This window comes from Leucoraja erinacea, chromosome 24, assembly GCF_028641065.1.
Source record: "Leucoraja erinacea ecotype New England chromosome 24, Leri_hhj_1, whole genome shotgun sequence".
Taxonomy (NCBI): Eukaryota; Metazoa; Chordata; class Chondrichthyes; order Rajiformes; family Rajidae; genus Leucoraja; species Leucoraja erinaceus.
Genome location: NC_073400.1, coordinates 22157442 through 22177979, shown reverse-complemented (window position 1 = coordinate 22177979; position 20538 = coordinate 22157442). Strand labels below are relative to the sequence as shown.

The window sequence follows — 20538 nt, the reverse complement described above, 5'->3', positions numbered from 1 at the left end:
TCTACAGTTTTTTTCTTTTAACTTTTCTCTTCAACTCTCTACTGCTCTCTGTTTGAGGATAAAACCCACCATTTTCTTATTCAGCACAACATCCTTTTTATTGTATTAATATTCAAGCATGTTCTGATGTCTCTCACCTTTGGATTGGTCAGAGATGGAAACCACCAGTGAACTGGGCCTTGTTATGGTTCACCCAGGCTGGGAAATGCCAGCAACACCTTGCACCGCACTTATTAGAGAGGGAAATTCAACCTGAAATCTGCAGAACCAAATCTCATGCGTGTTTGAGGTGCTGTTAGGTATTGGAGTGAGAGAGAGGGTAAGAAGAGCCCTTCGTGAGAGTGAACAGCACAATGAGAAGGAGTTAGTGTGAGAGAAATGAGGGCAGAAGTGGCCCAGGAGTTGGTCTCTGACCATGTTAATGAAGAGGAGCATTTCTCAGGCCAGTAATTCTTCCACCGAAAGAAGTCGGGGTTCATTGTCAGTAAGTGTTTAATCAGCTGGGAGAAAACAAGTGTTATCAGATCTATTTCCATCTACAATGAGTTGGTTAGGGACCATACAACTCAAAGAAGCAAAGTGAGGAGGGGCTACAGAACACGATTGAGGTTCGGAACACAGCATGACGGTAAAACATACAAGTGGGCAACTCCAAAGGGGAAATAATTGGGAGTATGTGTGGAGGTGGCTGGTGCTGTGTCAGCAGAGCCAACCATGTGAGGACACCACACTGTGAGTGAACGCACGCTCACACTCACAACCTGCCCCTGTGACTGCCGGGTGAGCTGAAAAAAGACAAGATCCTACTTTTCAACATCCCAACAAGCGAACTTCACGTAAAAGTTAATTTGCTTTCCGTGGTAAGTGGTCGGACAAAATGGTGACTTTCAGAAGAATTTAAAAAAATATTTTCTGGGCGTGGAACTGACCATTTTCATCAACTAGCATTTATCTTCCCCAATCTCTTACAGCTGGGCCTGGCAGAGATTGAAACTGCTGGAAGTGGGCCTTAGTACAAGAAGCTTAGAGTGCCTATAGAGGCTTTACCCGAGAGTAAGGGGAATCCACCAATTCCCACACCTCAGCCCATTACTGGGATCAGATTCTGAACTTGGATCCCACAGAATGGCCCATTACCGGGATCACATACTGGAATCAGATCCAACAGGACGGCTCATTATCTGGATCAGATATAGGGTCTATATCCCACAGGAGGCCCATGACAGAATCAATTACTGGGCTCAGACCCGATCGAAGAACACATCAGAGACTAGACCTAGAATCTAAAGCACAGCCCATTATTAGGATCAGTTACGGGGCTACAATCCCACAGGATCTTTGCTTCTTTGTGTGTTTGAACCAGAGTTGATAGCTGATTATTCCAAATTTATAGTGAATTCCACATACCAAAGTGAAGCACACTTTGAAACACAGCACAACACACAGCCAACCCCACATGCAACCGGATATTTACACTGGAGCTGCATCCGGAGCTCAGGCAGTAGAGACCGCCGCTGGAAGCAAGAGCTATCTGTCGGAGAAACGAAGAAGTGAGCTGGGAGCATGAAAGGGAAATGAAAAGAACGTGAGAGAGATGGATTGGTCAATGATGGATAAGAGGAAAGGAAGAAACAAACAGAGACAGATGGAGAGAGAGAGAGAGAGAGAGGGGGGGGGGGGGGGAGAGAGAGAGAGGAGAGAGAGGAGGGAGAGAGAGCGAGAGAGAGAGAGAGAGAGAGAGAGAGAGAGAGAGAGAGAGAGGGGGGGACAAAATGTGAGAGAGGGAGTGAGAGAGGGAGTGAGGGCGAGGGCGAGGGCGAGGGCGAGAGAGAGAGAGAGAGAGAGAGAGAGAGAGAGAGAGAGAGAGAGAGAGAGAGAGAGAGAGAGAGAGAGAGAGAGAGAGATTGGTTAAGGGGCATAGAGACAGGGGATACACAATAAAATAGGCCACCTTCCCCTCAAGCCTGTCCCACCATTGAATATGATCTGCCCCAGGCCTCTCAAACCATATAACCATATAACAATTACAGCACGGAAACAGGCCATCTCGGCCCTACAAGTCCGTGCCGAATAACACCTCTCCTGTAGCAGTTTCACATTGCCCTCAATTCATTAACCTTTCAAAACATTTATCTCCCTCCTCTTGAAACACCTCCAAGTGATCCAGCCTCCTACATTCCTTGACGGAGAATTATCCTGAGATTCACCATCTTCTATAAGAAATTCCTCCACACATCAGTTTTAAATAGCTGCTCCTTATCCTGTAACCAAATCCCCTCATTCCACATTCTGCTACAATTGGAAATATTGCAATATATACCCTGTCTTGCACCATCAGCAGAAGATCCTCAGGCTTTTTCGGCAGAGCTGTTCCAGCGATTCATTCTTTGCTCGGAAGTCAACTATCTTGTGGCTCCTTTATGACTGTAGATGTTTTCATAAGATCACCTCATTCTTCTAAACTCCAACAAAAACATACTCTAGCTGTCTCTGATGACAAATTCTGCACTGTCTCCAATGCTAATATATCCTTATTTAAATAATGGGCCTAAATTGCACACGTTACTCCAGGAGCTGCTTTACTTGGTCCAATTATAACAACATTTATTTTTCTGAAGGTAGACACAAAATGCTGGAGTAACTCAGTGGGTCAGGCAGCATCTCTGGAGAGAAGGAATGGGCGATGTTTCAGGTCGAGACCCTTCAGACTGATGTCAGGGGAGGGGGGTGGGACAAAGGTGAAATGTAGTCAGAGACAGTAAGACTAGTTGGAGAACTGGGAAGGGGAAGGGGATGGAGAGAGGAAGCAAGGGCTATGTGAAATTAGGGAAGTCAATGTTCATACCGCTAGGGTGTAAACTACCCAAGTGAAATTGGAGGTGCTATTCCTCCAATTTGCGCTGGGCCTCACTCTTCTTCTTCTTGCGTATGGCATAAAGTTGTAGGTCAACTTGTTCTATTTGATCTATTTGTTTGTGCACGTCGAGTTGAATGCATTAGTCGAAACAGGGTGGACCACGTGAAGGTTGCAAAATCCCACCATGGCCTCACTCTGACAATGGAGGAGGCCCAGGACAGAAAGGTCAGATTGGGAATGAGAGGGGGAGTTGAAGTCCTGAGCCACCGGGAGATCAGGTAGGTTAAGACAGACTAAGCGGAGGTGTTAAGTGAAACGATCGCCGAGCCTGCGCTTGGTCTCGCCGATGTAGAGAAGTTGACACCTGGAACAGCAAATACAGTAGATGAGGTAGGAGGACCTCTGCCTCACCTGGAAAGACTGTTTGGGTCCTTGGATGGAGTCGAGGGGGGAGGTAAAGGGACAGGTGCTGCATCTCCTGCGGTTGCAGGGGAACGTTCCTGGGGAGGGGGTAGTTTGGGTGGGAAGGGACGAGTTGAACGGGTAGTTTTGGAGGGAACGGTCTCTGCGGAAAGTAGAAAGGGGTGGAGATGGGAAGATGTGGCCAGTAGTGGGATCCTGTTGGAGGTGGCGAAAATGTTGGAGGATTATATGCCGTATGCCATGGCTGATGGGGTGGAAGGTGAGGACAAGGTGGACTCTGTCCTTGTTACGAATGGGGGGAGGGGGAGTAAGAGCGGAGCTGCGGGATATCGAGGAGACCCTAGTGAGTGCCTCATCTATAATGGAAGAGGGGAACCTAAAGAATGAGGAAATCTCCAATACCCTAGTATGGAACCTCATCCTGGGCACAGGTGCGGCATAGACGGAGGAATTGGGAATAGGGGATAGAGTCTTTACAGGAAGCCGGGTGGGAAGAAATGTAGTCGGGATAACTATGGGTGTCAGTAGGTTTGTAGTAGATGTTGGTTAATTGTCAATTTGGTTAATTTGTTTCCTGTGATGGAGATGGTGAGATTGAGAAACGGTAGGGAGATGTCGGAGATGGTTCAAGTGAATTTGAGCGCAGGATGGAAATTAGTGGTGAAGTTGATGAAATCAGTGAGTTCTGCATGGATGCAAGAGGTAGCACCAATGCAGTCGTCAATGTAGCAGAGATGAAGTTCGGGGATAGGGCCAGTGTACACCAGGACAGGGATTGGTCGACGTACCCTACAAAGAGGTAGGCATAGCTAGGGCTCATGCGAGTGACCATAGCTATGCCTTGTATTTGGAGGAAGTGGGAGGAGTCGAAGGAAAAGTTGTTGAGGGTAAGAACCAGCTCCGCTAGGCGGAGGAGAATATTGGTAGACGGAAATTGGCTGGTTCTGCGGTCGAGGAAGAAATGGAGGGCTTTAAGACACTCCTGGTGGGGGATGGAGGTGTAGAGTGACTGGACAACTATAGTGAAAATGAGGGAGTGATGGTCTGGAAAACGAGTCATTGAGGAGACGAAGAGCATGTGATGTTTCTTGGACATAGGTGGGGAGGGATTGGACCGGGGGGGATAGCTTGGAGTCGAGGTATGAGGAAATTAATTTGAACTCCAATTCCCATGCAACATAGGCTGATCTGCCATTTGCCTTCCTAACTACAGACAGACCCAATCTTATGTCAGGGTCCTGTCCCAAGAAGTGTCCATAAGCCGATTTCAGAAACATTCATTTTATAGAGCAACTAGATCTATCACTATCTTGAGCTTTTGATCACTCTACATAAACCGCCTATAATTCTTTCATTTCATTGAATATTTATCCTTATGCAATTTATTGTTAATGAAATATATACAGCATTCAGTCATCAACAAATACCACAAAACATTATTATTAATATTTTGAAAAATGAGTGGGGAGAGGGGTCAGGGAGGTGGGAGCAGGGTGATCATGGAAGCATGACTGAGGGGTTGGCACTGAGTTAGAAGCCAGAGGGGCTTAGGAACAGAGAGAAAGAGATTGGGCAAAGATGGCAGACAGAGAGGAATGGAGTGTGAGGAAAGGAGAAGTAAAAGCACCAGTGAGAGAGAAAAAGAGAAATCCAGAAAAAAAGGAAAGGAAAAGGGAGCAATGGCAAATGCAGAGGAGAAGATGGAGAAGGAGAGATGTGTAGAGAGAGAGAGAACAGAAAGTTGCCACACAGAAACACAAAGCTTCACATTGTTCCAGGACCACATCAAACTCCTCACTGCTCCTCCAACCACAGTTGCCCCATCCCCAGATGGTCCAGGATATTTCTGTGAAGATCTCTACCTGGAGTAATGAGGAAGGCTGAAGCATGGGCACACTGAGTCTAAAACAGTACCCTGGACACACTGGTTCATCTCTGGATTTTCCCATTATACGCTCTGGGCACTGAGATCCCATGTTACACCACCTTGGGAACCCAATGTCCTTAGTTTCTGACGAAAAGACGACTAATGGTCCATTTGCATTTCTGCTTACTCACTGCAGCTGCACCACCACTGGCTGTGTTTCTCATGGAGGATGTCAGCAGCAGTCTACAATATCAACAATATTCTGCACTTCCACCCATTTCCACCAAATCCATCTTTCTCACCTTACATTCTATCTATCAAAATGTTGCCCTCTTTCTGGACCGCCCCATTCCTCTTTGCACTCTCTTGCATGGTATTAACAACTTGCTTTCTCATCTACCTCTGTCAACAACACATTCAATCCATTTCATTAGGTTGTATTAAGTTGAGGCAGAATAGTCAAAGAGTGGTGGTAATCTGATAATAAAGGAAGGACAGCAGTGGAAAAGAATCTAGTTTCAAAAGACAAAGCTAGTTCAGTTTGGGTGGAGAAAAGGAACAAACTGATGCCAAAAGACTGGGAAGTTACAGACCTCCTTGATGTTACTCGAATTGTGGATAATACATTAATCAAGATATAGAAACATAGAAAATAGGTGCAGGAGTAGGCCATTCAGCCCTTCGAGACTGCACCGCCATTCAATATGATCATGGCTGATCATTCAACTCAGTATCCTGTACCTGCCTTCTCTCCATACCCCCTGATCCCTTTTGCCACAAGGGCCACATCTAACTCCCTCTTAAATATAGCCAATGAACTGGCCTCAACTACCTTCTGTGGCAGGGAGTTCCAGAGATTCACCACTCATAAAAGGCTTTGTACATTGGTTTCCCATGCACTTTGCAAAGTAATTACATATTTTAGAGATTTTAATCTTTATCTAGATCGGGATAAGTCAAACCGCCATCGTCCTGTCACACTATCCCGGCTACACTGATCTTATACCAGTGTCATGCCTCACAATGCCCCAGATCCACTGACCAATTGCCACCGTCCAGTTCCACACTGCCCCAGGTACACTGATCTTTCCACAGGGTCCTTAGCACAATATTATCAGTAGTGCCATTTTATTATTTCAACTTCAGTCTTTACCAAGATTCAGTGATACACAGACCTGCCCAGGCTGTGCTTCCACAGGGTCCACCAACTTGGATGCACTACCATGTTCCACAACCTGTGTTACATCTCCCTCGGCGTGGCCCCTTAGCGTACTGTGTTAGGGTCGATTCTATGAGCCCTCTCCAAAATCTTTCACTATGCACTTCCCTCACTATAGTTGTACATTCCATTGCCTTCTGTAATCTCACTCCTCTCTGTATCCCTCTTAATGCCATCCTGAGCAAGCTGCATTCTTTGTGAATCTTCGTGAGATGCCTTAGGGCACACAGCAATAACCACCAACACCATAATCTTGCATCACATGAGTGGGGTCAATACAGCTGATATGATCCATGTTTGGTTTTACTGTTGTGCACCTGATCCGTAATCCAGCCTGAATCTTCACTATAACATCCAGTGTGTTGGTGCAGGCATTCCTGAGATTCATCGTGGAGTTTGAGCTTACAACAGTGTAATATATTTGCTCTATGTGCTCTGCTAATAAAGAACTAATGTATGATGTTGAATGTCTCAGTGATATTGCTTCATAAAACATGGTGTCAGAAGTGGGATCTACGTTTGCAACTGTGACAAACCTTCCCAAAAGCCAGGCACTATTCCTCCTCATTATTAACTATATTTGCCTGCATGAATGGTGGGGTGACCCCCTGATTTCTGTTTGAGTAGATGGAATCCCCCTGTCACCACTCCTGCAAGGACTAGCTGATAGTGTTGGACACTAGCCATTGACAGTGCCTGCAGCTGCCTGCTTATAGAATAGCAGGCGGCAAGGAAGGCAAGTGAGGAATCACACAGTGGCACTGGGTGGTAAAGGCAAGCACGCACCAGCATACAGCAGTACAGGAAGACCCAAACAGGTAAGACAGCAATACAGAGTGGTGTATACACGTACAGACACACAGCAGTAAGTGTAGTGCACACAGACAGGCAGCAGTACAGGTGATACACACAGGCATACAGCAGTAAAGTGTAGCACACACAAGTATACAGCTGTATAGGATGGTACACACAGACAGACAAGTATAATGCTGAAAGGTACACACAGACACATACCGCAATAGAGGTGGTACTCGCAGGCATACAGTGGTGCTAGCTGGTACACAGACACAGGCATACAGCAATACAGGTAACACAAACACAGGCATATAGCATTACATCACACACAAGCACACGGCCAGCTAGCACACACAGCGGCACAGATAACATGTGGATTCACAACCGAACAAAGTGACAATTAAAAGAGTGGAAGACACTTTCCCAATTCGGCAGAAACACTGAGGCATAAAAAGACTTCTTGTAATATGTGCATATGTACACACACCCACACACTGTCGAGGAACCATCAATTTGTAAAGGGTTCATCCTCTTCCGTTTTCCATTCCAAACAACAAGGTTATGCAGACTTTTTGGGAGAACCAATAAATTCTCACCAGACTGATGTGTCCAAATCAATAAACCTTCCCGGACTGGGAATCTCACCACAGGTCCGGGAATCTCACCATCATGGAATATCCAAAGAGAATGAAAACAATGACTACAGAGAAGACACGGAGAAGATTCACCGGAGATCAGACAATTCCCCCCACGTTCACATTTCAAACCAACAGCATCGATACGGGCAGTGCTTTTACTTACATCTACTTCGCTGAGAATAACGTCAATGATACTTCCAATGACAATCAGGAAGTCGAACACATTCCACGGATCTCCAAAGTAACCCTAGAAACAACCGCAAGAGTGTGAGTGTGAGAAGTCTGGAGAGCAGAGACAAAAGATGCAGGGGGACAAAATGGTGGGGAGGAGAGGGAGAGGGGAGTGGGGTGGAAGGAAAGAGCAGAGAAGAGAGAAAGATGGGAGGGGGGAGAAAGATGGGAGAGAAGAGAAAGGAGAGAAGGAAAAAGCAAGTGGGGGTATGAAAGGGAAGGAGGTAGGAAAGCAAGGGAGAAGGAGAGTGAGGAAGAGGCAGAGGAAGAGAGTAATGCCCCAATCCCACTTAGGAAACCTGAACGTAAACCTCTGGAGACTTTGCGCCCCACCCAAGGTTTCCGTGCAGTTCCTGGAGGTTTTTGTCAGTCTCCATACCTGCTTCCACTACCTGCAACCTCCGGGAACCGCACGGAAACCTTGGGTGGGGCGCAAAGTCTCCAGAGGTTTACGTTCAGGTTTCCTAAGTGGGACAGGGGCATAAGATAGGGAGGAGAGGGGGGAAGAGAGCGGCAGAGGAGATGAGAGCAAGAGGGTGAGAGAGCAAGAGAGAGGGATGTAAACATGATCAGTGGAGGCGGTGCTGGCTCGAAGGGCCGAATGGCCTCCTCCTGCACATATTTTCTATGTTTCTATGTGTAGAGAGCGAGTGGAACAAAAAGGGTGTGTAAAGGGAGGTAGTGAGGAGGTAAGGGAGGAGGAGGGGGAGAATGTGGCGCAAGTGAAAGTATGGAGGGAAGGGATGGAGGGCAGGAAGAGAGGACGGAGTGTGATGGTGGAGGGAGCAGGAAGAAATGAGGATGGGGAATGGAGTGAGGGAGGGATGAATTGAGAGTGAGGAGAATGGAGGGAGTGGGGGGGGGCAGAGAGAGCAAAGGGAATGGAGGAAGTGAGGCAATGAGAGAGGGAGAGGATTGGGGGAGCAAGGGGAATAGAAGGTGTACGGTATGAAAGATAAAAAAAAGCATATGATATGTTTATTTTCATAGGTCAAGGCATTGACTATGAGTCAGTAAGTCACGTTGTAGCTTTACAGGACTTTGGTTAAGCTGCAGTTGGAATATTGTGTGAAATTCTGATCATAAGAGGAAGTGGAGGCTTTACAGAAAGGGAGAGAAGGTTTACAAGAACGATGCCTGGATTAGGGGGTATTAGCTACAGGGAGAGTTTGGACAGATTTGGATTGTTTTCTCTGGAACGCTGAAGGTTGAGGTGAGATCTGATAGAAGTATATAAAATTATGAGAGGCATGATAGATAGGATAAACAGTCAGTAACATTTTACAAGATGTAAAATCAAATACTACAGGGCATAGCTTTAAGGTGAGATGTGCGGGCTACGTTATTTTAACGCAGAGAGTGGTGAGTGCCTGGAATGAGCATTCGGCAGTGGTGGTTGAAAAATATATATTAGTACAATTTAAAATTTTGGAGGTAGGCATATGGATGTGCAGGGAATTAAGGTAAATAAGTGATGGTCTTGACATCACGTTCGGCACAGACATTGTGGGCCGAAGGGCCTGTTCTTATGCTGTACTGTCTGTGTTCTATGAACTAATCAGAAAGTGAGGGGAGCAGAGGAAGTGAGAGGGACCAAGGTGTTGAGGGAAAGAAGGTGTTGAGGGTGTGAGAGTGTTGCAGGGTTTTAGCAAGTGAGGGGAACAGAAGATGTGAGGGGAACTGAGGGAGTGAGAGGGTTGAGGGAGTGATAGTGTTGAGGGAGTGAGACGATTATGAAAGTGAGAGGATTGAGAAAGTAAGTGGATTGAGGGAATGAGGGATTTGGGGGAGTGAGAGATTTGTGGGAGAAATTTGAGGCAGTGGGGGATTTGAAGAAGGGAGGGGAATTAGGAAGTGAGGGGAACAGAAGAAGTGAGGGAGCGAGGGGAAACTGAGGGAATGGAGATTTTAAGGAGTGAACGGACTGAGGAGTATGAGAGGTTTGAGGGAGTGATGGGTTTGAGGGTGTGGGGGGTTTGAAGAAGTGGGGGTCTTGAAATCGAGTGCGGGGTTGAGGGAATGAGGGAGGTCAGGAAGTCAGATGAAGCGAAGGAGTGAGAACCGAGGAAGTGAGTGTGTCAAGGGCGTGAGAGGTTTGAGGGAGTGAAGGGTTTGAGGGAGGGAAGGGTTTGGGGGAATGAGGGGTTGAAGAAATGAGGTGTTTGAGGGGTGTGAGGGGTGAAGGGGGTAGAGAGATTGAGCGAGTGTGAGTAGACGTGGAGTATGAGGGTGTGGAGGGGGTGTGAGCGGTGGAGGGGGTATCAGGGTGGAGGGGGTATCAGGGGTGAAGGGGGTGTGAAGGGGATGGGGTGTGGGGGATGAGGGCATGCGCGGTGGAGGGGGTTTCGGGGGAGGAGAGTGTGAGGGGGTGCAAGGTATGAGGAGCAGGTTTAAATGAAAGAGGTGACGGATGGAGGGAGTGTAAGGGGTGGAGGGAGAGGGTAGTGGAGTGAGGGGAAAGGGGTGTGGTGAGGCGAGGGTGTATGGGGAGGGTAGAATGAGGGCGGATGGGTGTGGGGGATGGAGGGAGTGTGAGGAGCTGAGGGAGTGTGAGTGGGAGTGAGTCGTGAGGGGAGATGGAGTGTGAGGGGAAGGATGTGAGGGACAGAGTGTGAGGGGAGGATGGAATGAGGGGAATGAGGGACAGGGTGTGATGAGTTGTGGGAGTGTTCGGGGACGAGAGGGGAGGATAAAAAGTGGGGTAGTGTGAGGAAGTGAGAGTGTGAGGAACGGAGGTCGTGTGAGGGTGAGTGTGGTGACGGGGCTGCTACAATAAACATTCTGGCTGTGCATTGTAAAATGGATTCCCCCAATTGAAAGCATGAGTAATGAGCAGCACTGAAACCCGTCTACTCTTAATTTGATCTCGCAGCAGGGGCCCAGCACACAGATCATTTTGTGTTGCCTGCCCCTGACTGTGCCGTTTATTTTGGGCGGTGGCTGTGAAATGGATCATATTTCAGTGAAACGTGGCTGACTGCTCACAAAGTTAAAGTCTCCACTGGGCAGACATGAAAAGAGGAAGAATCAACAATGAACAGAAACACATTTACAGCAGGAAACCCTTTCCCACTGGCAGGAGCCCCCCCCCCCCCCCCCCCCGCCCCCCCCCCCCCCCCCCCCCCGTTGTCGGAATCAGCACCGCCCCCTCACTCCAGCACTTCTGCGGAAGACTGCACATCTGAGACCCTCCTCAAGCCCCTCGTCCAGCATTTCTCAACCTTTTTACCCTTGCGGGACCCTTGAAATAATTTTCATCTCAGGGAACCCCTACACAAAAATTATTATATATCTTAATTAATCTCTTTCTTTCTCTTTCATAAACTTAAAGTTCATTAGGCAAACAATATATTTTTCTGATTGGTTTAAGCAAAATATAACACGTTTTTCTCAAGTTTATTGACAATGCAAAATTAAATTTGAAATGAAACTGCTTGTTCAAGGGACCTCATAAAGAGGTTTTCATTCACACAAAAAAAATTATATGATTAGCCTATTTATCACTATTTCTCTCGGAACCCCTCGCGACCTCTCGCGGAACCCCAGCGGTCTGGGGGAACCCCGGTTGAGAAACGCTGCCTCATGGTGTAGCAAGGCTCCCACTTTTCACGGTTAGGAAGAGGAGGGCTGCTAGTGAAAGATTGCTATTGCACAGTACTTATCTACAACAAAGTGTCAGTCAATGGGGTTTCAGGTAATCGAAACAGCAAGCAAAATCAATTTCCTCAGCAAACACTCATGCTTTTTAAAGAACCAGAGAAACAATAAACAGTGTTTCCACCAATAAAATGTCCCCAGAAACATGCAGTGTGGAGCACAGTGCATGTCATTTATATCAACCTGACAAGAAACTAAGCAAATATTTGCACACCAGATACCTACAATGTGTTTATCTTTGAGTCTGAGCATTGAGTCTGAAGAAGGGACTCCACCCGAAACGTCACCCATTCCTTCTCTCCAAAGATGCTGCCTGTCCCGCTGAGTTACTCCAGCTTTTTGTGTCTATGCGTTTATCATTAATGTTTCATGATTTAATGTTCCGAGTCCAAAAATTGAATCATTTCACATAGACCAGATTCCACTTGGTTTAGAGGTAAATTGGCATGAGATTGACAGGGATATTTTATATTCCTGCTTAGTTTGACGGTCACTCGCGCCTCATCTAAATCATTCCGACACCTCCAGAAGGCCAACTAATGGGCCAGGGTTCTGCCGTCAGCACAGAATTAAATTCATAACTAAATCTGAACGCCACAGGCCTCCCAGCGGAGAGTTAGGGAGCTGCTGCAGAATCCAACAGGGAGAGGGACAGATTTCATATTATTATCCATATTGCCTTTGCAGCAGGTGCGGAGGGGGATGCCCCTGCTGGACAGCTTGGGACGTGCTGTAGTTATAATTACTGGGTGTTTGTTCTGCAAGAGGGGTGGAGGTGAGGGTGCAGGAGATGGGGAAAGGGAGATGGTTGGAGAGAGGGAGTGATGCAGGACACAAAGATAAGGTAGAGGGTAGGTATGGAAAAAAGGGTGGTGAGGGTGTGGGATGGTAAAGGAGAGGAAGGGGTGGTGAGGGATCGCGGAGATTCATGAGGGAGTGAGTGGGTTAGGGAGGGGCCACAATGGGGAGGGCAATATGTGAGAGGGGTAGTGTGTGAGAGGAATATGAGGAGGGAGAGGGTGCGAGGGAAGAGGAGAGAGGGTGGTGCGGGTTAGGGTAGGTTAGGGAGGGAGGGGGTGCAGTGGGGGAGAGATATGAGGGAGGGAAGGGGTGGGAGGACAAGGGAGAGAGGGTGGCGCGGGTGAAAGTGCTAATAGTCAAATCTAAAATGGAGTAGAATAAAAGAATGGCTCGGTGCCAAGTCTGAATGACTTTGTAAATTATATGAAACACAATATGGAGGACAGGTTGTCTTTTCAATAAAGACATTAAGATGGCAGCCTGCAGTAATAACATGTGCTTCTTCAAGGCCATAAAGAAGCCAAGATTGAAAAAAATAGCTAACGCTCCAGAGATAAGTAATGACTTGTCATTGGACAAGCTCGATTTGGACCCAGCTTTCCTATATTGTGAAAGGCTACAGAATCTATCATTCATGCCATATTAAGACTTGGTAGGAGTATTTTACTGATAAGAAAAATATATAATTGTGCTGACTCGCCTTTGTTCTGTAAGTGGGAGCCCGAGAAGCACTGAGCAACGTTTGTGCTCATTGTAATCTCGCCACTTCTGTCTGACGATTTGATTAAAGATTGCCATGGTCTACCTTCAACGGTTGTTGCTATCTGCTTTTTAAGAAACAAACTTTCACACGGGGAGGGTGGGTTAGGGAAGGAGAGGGTTCGGTGGGGGCTGTTGTGGGAGCGTTGTGGGAGCGGGGAGGAAATGCGAGAGAAACACGCAAAGTGGGGGGGGGGGGGGGGGGGGGGGGGGGGGGGAGGCCAGGAGATGGTGTGTGGGAGAGAAGGAAGGAGTGTGGCTGCCAGTGATCCCAGATTGGACCGTGCCCCTGTACTTCAACTGATGATCGCTGCCCAGGACTGTGTAAACACAGGACTTCTTTCTCCGCCTGCCAAATTTCCTGATTTGAGCGCAGGTATTGAGCTTGGGTCCTCGCTCAGCTGAATGACTGTGAGACACTGTTTGTCCTGGAATATCTGTCGGCAGCCCACTGTCAGCTCATTGAACACAACAGGGCGGTGTGGTGGCACAGCGGTAGAGTTGCTGCCTTACAGCGCCAGAGACCCAGGTTCGATCCTGACTATGGGTGCTGTCTGTACGGAGTTTGTAGGTTCTCCCTATGACCTTGAGGGTTTTTTCTGGGTGCTCCAGTTTCCTTCCATACTCCAAAGATGTACAGATTTGTAGGTTAATTGTCTTCGGTAAAATTGCAATATTGTCCCTGGTGCGTAGGATAGTGCTAGTGTATGGGAGTCGCTGGTCAGCGTGGCCTCAGTGGGCTGAAGAGCCTATTTCCATGCTCTATCTGTAAACTAAACTAAATTAAATGAAAGTTACTTCTCTTACATGCTGTTTAATGCACTTTTACCAGCTGCAACTAATTTTTTACCCTGGAAGTCAAAAGAAATTGAGCTCCTGTGGAGAACAGACTGCACCTGCTCGTCTAAGGGGGCTGTAACAGTGCTGCAGGTAACACGATGATGTCCAGTTAGTCAAATATGTCAGGGGGTCACTTCACTGTCCAGTCTAAAAATGGAGCTCGATCAAAATCCAAAGCACAACTTTTGACTCGGTGGGCCGAAGGGCCTGTTTCCGCGCTGTTTCTCTAAACTAAACTAAAAAAAACTAAACTTCTGATGGCCTCAAGATTGCCTGAGCAGGTGATAACCCACAACTGATCAGACCACATCAGATCTGGGCTCAGACACTCTCCAGGGCGAATACCAACGCTGTTCTGTACCTCACTGCCCGTCATTCCCTTCCATTAGCCTTATACCTACCTTGGCTTTGAAAGCGCAGAGTTTGAAAACCATTTCCAAAGCGAAGAGCCCAGTGAAGACCACATTTAGCATGTCAGACAGCTGGTTCATCTCCTCCGACTGCTCGTAGTGCTGTGGGTGGAAAACAAGACAGATTACAACCCACAGTGCTCTCCGTCTCTTATCCCCAATCCTGGAATGACAGGTTTCTGATCTCGACATGACCCCTGATGTAAGCCACACTTAAATATGGGACACTAACTCTTTCTTCCTTCTCCAAACCAAACCCCCACCCCATCACCAAAAAGATTTTGGGTCCAGATCTCTCTACCCCACCCTTTGTGATCTCTCTCTCACTGTTCCCCAAACTCCTTGCACTGTTTGCATCTTCTCCCTCAATTGAACGACTGGACTTTCCCATTTCTTTCCTCTTTCACTCTTCCAAGCTGCCGGACATGGTTTGGCTGGTGGCATTGCCTACTCTGATTCAGAAGGGTATTAGTTTGTCGCAATCCTATGATCACTTGACAGCAATGTTTAGAGGCAGTGTACAGTCGGAGCTACTGCTGGAGCTCCAGGTTTTGTATCAAGATCATGTGTGTTCGGTGACTGCATTCCACCTCAGATGAACAAGCAATTTATCCCAGTATTCTGGGCAAGCTTGTGTGTGCACAGTGGCACAACTGGCAGAGCCACTGCCTCGCAGATCCAGCTACCCATGTTCAATCCTGACCTTGACCTCTGTCTGTGTGGTGTTTGCACGTTCTCCATGTGAACATGTGAGTTTCCTTCGGGTGATCCATATAACCATATAGCAATTACAGCACGGAAACAGGCCATCTCGGCCCTTCTAGTCCGTGCCGAATACGTATTCTCCCCTAGTCCCATCTACCTGCACTCAGACCATAACCCTCCATTCCTTTCCCGTCCATATAACTATCCAATTAATTTTTAAATGATAAAATCGAACCTGCCTCCACCACCTTCACTGGAAGATCATTCCACACAGCTACCACTCTCTGAGTAAAGAAGTTCCCCCTCATGTTACCCCTAAACTTCTGTCCCTTAATTCTGAAGTCATGTCCTCTTGTTTGAATCTTCCCTACTCTCAGTGGGAAAAGCTTATCCAAGTCCCCTCTTAACCTTCTGCGCTCAAGGTGTACCAGGTGACTGCCTAGAATCTAGAATAAAGACCTAACTTGTTGAAGATCCAGTTTCCTCCCACATCCCACAGGATTAATTGGCCACTGTAAATTGTCACCAGTGAGTTGGTACAGGATAGAATCTTGAAGGTTGATCGGGACATTCAGAGAATAAAATCGGATTGTTGTAATGGGTGCTTGATGGGCTAATCCAACTCATTGTGATGACGGACCTGTTTCCGTACCATACAATTCTGATTTTGAGTGCTGATCTGGCCATGAGCAAAGCTATTAGTGGGAGCTTGCTGCGTGTAACTAGGTTACAGTCCCATTTTTTTCTTTACATCTATGATCAAATCTCAGAAGTAATGGTCTGGACTGAAAGTAGCAAGTGACACAGAACCATTGCTACTGTGATCTGCTTCCCAGGGCGAGTGCCCCATTCAAGTCCTGCTGCATCCCCAGACACACTTGTTTGCAGAACCAAGCATTCAGAAATGCTCCAAAGATAGTAAGGTATTCCAGACATTCCAGAGAGACTGGAGAAACTCAGTTTAGCACTCCCTAATCTTTGATGTAAACTCAATCCCTCAACACAGTCCCTGGGCTCCCCAAATCCAATACACACAAACGCACAGCATCCCAAACTTCCCCCTTTCCACCTCCGCCACTGTAACCCCTCTTGCTCCAGGCAGCTCCATTACTCACCTGCATCCCGAGACAAATGGTGTTGAGGAGGATGAGAGCAAACATGAGGTACTCAAAGTAGGAGGATGTCACCACATACCACACCCTGTACTGGTAAGGGTTCTTAGGAATGTACCTCATCAGAGGCCGGGCCTTCAGTGCGTATTGAACACACTGGCGCTGTACAGGAGACAGAAATATGATTAATAACAAGGCAAGGGGCAGGAGAAAGACCATTGGAGGAAACTAATCTTACCAAAGATAGATGCGTGTGTGTCTGGGGTCTTTTACCCAGTATGGGGTTAGTATGGGAACTATTATTCAGGTATAGGTACATTTTTCCCACCTTGGTAATGGTGTTTGTGGATGGTCACCAGCTGGCACGGAAATCGCTATCAAAACATGGGGGGGGCCACAATGCGATATTGGTTCAGCTTGTTTGATTTTTGCCCCATTGGGAATATAGGATGTTCCCAGTCTGACCTGCCTTCCTGTTCTACATTCCAAAACTCCCACGCTCATTTTAATGTCCCCATATTAACCTCTCCATCCCAGTTCTGACAAAGGGTCTTTGACCTGAAACACTGATCATTTTTCTTCCCACAGTTGCTGCCTGACTTACTGAGTATTTCCAGCATTTTCAGTATTTATTTTGGATTTCCAGTATCTGCAGTTTTGTTTTGATGTACACAGATGCACTATTCTTGGAAATGCGTTGCAACCAGACAGTGGAGTTGGTTACCTGATACAGTGGCCACCGTCCTCCTTATGCAGGGTGAATGGATGAGGACTCTAACCAAGGTACGGAGTGAGCTTGTGATCAGTGGTTATATGAATTTCCTTTATTGTCATTCAGACCTTTCAGTCTGAACGAAATTTCGTGCCTGCAGTCATACATACAATAATAGACAACAGAACAGACAGTAAACACAAATTAACATCCACCACAGTGAGTCCACCAAGCACCTCCTCACTGTGATGGAGGCAAAAATCTTAGGGCTGCAGTCTGTTCCCTCCTCTTCTCCCTCTGCGCTGAGGCGATACCCCACCGGGCGATGGTAAATCAGTCCCGCGGCTCACCGAGCTCCGCGAACGGGCCGGTTCAAACACCGCGGCCCGGGGTGGTCGAAGCTGCCGCCCTCCAGTCCAGTGGACGCAGCTATTGACGACGTCGTCCACTGGCCCGCGGCCGAACCCCGGACTCAGGCCGCCGCCGCCAGAACGCCGTCTCAGCCACCGGAGCACCGTTCCAGCCCTGAGCCGGGTCGCCCTCACGTGAGCGTCACAGCCCCACGCCAGGCCGCCCTCACGGGAGCGCCGTTACCCTCGAGCTGGGCCGCCCCGACGGGAGCGCCGTTCCACCCTCGAGCTGGGCCGCCTTCACGGGAGCGACGTTTCCCTCAGGCTGGGCCGCCCTCACGGGAGCGAGCCCAGGGCGAGTCCTGACAGGCTGCCTCCAGAGCCTCGAGGTCGCCAGCTCCGCCATTAGGCCTCAGCGCAGACGGAGGCAGAGAAGGGGGATACGACAAAAAAGTCGCATTCCCCCAAAGGGAGAGACAGCAAGCCCCGTTTCAACCCCCACCCCCCCCCCACACACAAACAGAACCTAAAAAAACAAAAACTTAGCTAAGTAAAAGTAAAAACAAACGGACTGCAGGCGAGCCGCTGCCGTTCACCAGCGCCGCCACTTCCGGATGGGTACTGGTTTTAGATGTCAAAGTGGAGGCTGGGGATGGGGACAGTTACTATTGTGACGAGTTACCTGGTTTTTATCCAGCTCACAATTCTTGTACTCAGTCTCTCCCTGTTCCTGGAAGGTGACTATCACAAACCCGACAAAGATGTTCATCATGAAAAAGGCGATGAGGATAATGTAGATGATGAAGAAGATGGAGATCCCCACTCGGTAGTTGTAGATGGGACCCATGTCTTCAGTGTGCGAGTCGATAGCCTTATAAAGTAACCTGGATAAAAGACACCAGGATTACCCCTCAGCCCAGCTTTCTGTCAGCTCCTCACCAATCTTCAAACACTGCTCGATCCACTCTTACAGGCCCAGGCCACCTCAACATATAAGAACAAGGCAGCAATGACACAATACAGTGCATTGGGGAACATTCCATCAGCAGAGAATCATTGAATAATTACTGCCTCATTTACAACTTATTCCCCACTCAATGAAACCCTTCACTTCGAGATCACCTCTGTTTTTATCCAGCTCCCCCCCCCCCCCCCTCAGTCTCCAATCGCCTCTGCTGGCATGGCCACACTAATCCACATACTCGCAAGATTCCCCTTCCTCGGCCAGCCCATTATCAGGCCCTCCCTCTGAACCGGGATACTCTCCTCCGTCTGCAGGGTGTTGCTCCTCTGCCACTCAAACTTCAGCAAGGTTCTACCCTCAGCTTTCACCATCTTTGTTCCTCGTCTTCAAGGAGACACCTTCCTCCATGCTTCCCCATGGGGCCCCTGGCTAATTCTAACTCCTTCCTCCATACCAAGCGACAGGCTCCCACCCTGCTGTCTGAAAAGGATGAGTGATCATCCTCTCCCTCAGGCTGATTATTCTCTCAGTAACCAACCCACTGTTCATTGTCATCCTGCTTCAGTCCACTGGGTCTGTCTGCTCACAGTGAGTCGACCCAGAATGGCCCCACCTCAACATATAAGAACAAGGCAGCAATGACACAATACAGTGCATTGGGGAACATTCCATCAGCAGAGAATCATTGAATAATTACTGCCTCATTTACAACTCATTTACAGTTCTTTCAATGCTCAGCACAGATATGTCTTCAGTACTAACTGAGATCCTTCAGTACAAACTCCGACCCCACAATCAGTGGTCCCACTCTCGCAGTGCTGACTGGAGTGCAGGGTCCTGTCATCACAGTGCTTTTCAACTGTTTCCCCCCCTCTGACTCACTTCTAACTCTCCTCCCACTTGGGCTAGAGCCAATCAGTGTTTTCTCCTGCTTCTCTTTGTTGCTGTTGCTGTTGCTTCCAAATCCACAGGAGCTCTGAGTCCAAATCCACAGTGAGCTCTCTCTCACTCTTATTGACCCACCCCACAAGACATCTTTCCTAAAGGATTTTCCTCAGGAATCATTGCTTATGCCCCTTGACACTAGCGGAGATATCCTTCACATTACTCAATGCCACGTCTCTCTCATTCCTCCGTGGGTAACAGTCACTGGGACTTGCTCGGCACGCCCACAGGGGCACACCCTCTTTATCCCCTGGTTTCCCTATCTCAACCATTCCCTCCACACCCATACGCTACTGCCGCTGTCAATACTCACTGCATTCTCTCCCACCACTCGCTGAGATATTTCTCACAGCAGATAGTGGTGTCGTTTCAGAGCATCCTATCGAGATACATCACAACTTGGTTTGGCAACTGCTCTGCCCAAAATCACAAGAAATGGCAGACAGCTGTGGACACTGCCCTTTGCAAACCAATCCCAGCCAAGCCTCATCGTCCCCATTTACCCTTAAAGGACCATCTACCCTCAGAAAAGCAGCCAATATAATGAAGGATCACTCACACGCTGTCTGTCTTTTTTGGCTCCCCTCCCGCCGGGCAGAAGACACAACATTTTGAAAGCATGTACCACCAGATTCAAGAACAGCTTCTTCCCCACAGTTATCAGTCTCCTCAACAGACCTCTCATAAGCTAAGTATGTCCGGGTTGCAAGCTAAGTATACCCGGGTTGATTCCCGATCACCTTTTTTCTGCCCTTGCACATTTATATTCCTATCTACATTTTTGCCGTAACTGTAACGATATATTTGACATTCTGTTCCCTTTTTTTGCACAACATATTAAGTTTATGTATGGTTTGATTGTACTCACGTATATTATGATTTGCCTGGTCAGCATGGAAAACAAAGTTTTTTTACTGTATCTCAGTGCACTTGACAATAATAAACCGATACAAGTACCATCCATTGATACTCACTGGGGCCAACCCTCGAAGGTGGAGACTGTGAAGAGAGCCAGCATTGCCGACAGGACATTGTCAAAATTGAAGTCGCTGTTAAACCATATTCGCTCCTCCACCCTAAGATGGCCCGAGTCGTCATGGACAATGAACTGTCCTCTGAAATGGGAAGAAAGGTGGAAAAAGTGGTGAGAGAAACACAGAGTGACAAGTGGTAAGAAGGAGGGTTTAGAGTGAGGATTGGGAGGAGATGGAGGGTGATCAAGTGCAAAGAGAGTAGAGTAAGAATGCAAAGAG

At 47.8% G+C, this 20538-nt stretch overlaps 1 protein-coding gene across 2 annotated transcripts in view; it reads right to left on the bottom strand.

The window, feature by feature from the left end:
- LOC129708776 (voltage-dependent L-type calcium channel subunit alpha-1S-like) overlaps positions 1 to 20538 on the bottom strand; it is a 115331-nt gene that overhangs the window by 25992 nt on the left and 68801 nt on the right. Inside the window, exons 24-29 of one of the 2 annotated variants that reach the window (XM_055654732.1) lie at positions 20260 to 20400; positions 18059 to 18260; positions 16318 to 16476; positions 14489 to 14599; positions 7963 to 8046; positions 1475 to 1531 (exon numbers count right to left, since the gene is read on the bottom strand). In XM_055654732.1, the coding sequence (XP_055510707.1) occupies positions 1475 to 1531; positions 7963 to 8046; positions 14489 to 14599; positions 16318 to 16476; positions 18059 to 18260; positions 20260 to 20400 (754 nt within the window). The remainder of the gene's footprint in view (positions 1 to 1474; positions 1532 to 7962; positions 8047 to 14488; positions 14600 to 16317; positions 16477 to 18058; positions 18261 to 20259; positions 20401 to 20538) is intronic. The other variant, XM_055654733.1, reaches the window with a different exon arrangement.